This window comes from Tupaia chinensis, unplaced genomic scaffold (assembly GCF_000334495.1).
Source record: "Tupaia chinensis unplaced genomic scaffold, TupChi_1.0 Scaffold144682_1, whole genome shotgun sequence".
NCBI lineage: Eukaryota > Metazoa > Chordata > Mammalia > Scandentia > Tupaiidae > Tupaia > Tupaia belangeri.
The window spans coordinates 605,899-606,248 of record NW_006204543.1 but is presented as its reverse complement, the minus strand read 5'-3'; the positions used below and the strand labels follow the sequence as shown (position 1 = coordinate 606,248).

The following is a 350-nucleotide window of genomic DNA, read 5'->3' as shown; positions in this document are numbered from 1 at the left end:
CCCACCCGGCCCTTCCCGCCGCAGGCGCCGCTGGCGCAGCCAGAGTCGCCCACGGCCTCGGCGGGGGAGGACGTGCAGTCCCTGGCCGACTCGCTGGACTCGGACCGCGACTCGGTGTGCAGCAACTCCAACGGCAAGAACGGCAAGGACAAGGACAGGGAAAAGCAGCGCAAGGAGAAGGACAAGACGCGCGCGGACTCCGTGGCCAACAAGCTGGGCAGCCTGAGCAAGACGCTGGGCACCAAGCTCAAGCGGAACATGGGCGGCCTGGGCGGCCTGGTGCACGGCCGGGGCAGCCGCGCCAGCTCGGCGCACGGCCGGGGGACCGCCCGGCGCCAGGACCGCCCGGC

The 350-nt window shown here is 73.1% G+C and overlaps 1 protein-coding gene across 1 annotated transcript in view; it reads left to right on the top strand.

The window, feature by feature from the left end:
- The window catches only part of OTUD7A (OTU deubiquitinase 7A), a 28,756-nt gene that overhangs the window by 26,879 nt on the left and 1,527 nt on the right, over window positions 1–350 (top strand). Inside the window, exon 13 of the mRNA XM_027767795.1 lies at window positions 25–343. Coding sequence (XP_027623596.1) covers window positions 25–343 — 319 coding nt within the window. The remainder of the gene's footprint in view (window positions 1–24; window positions 344–350) is intronic.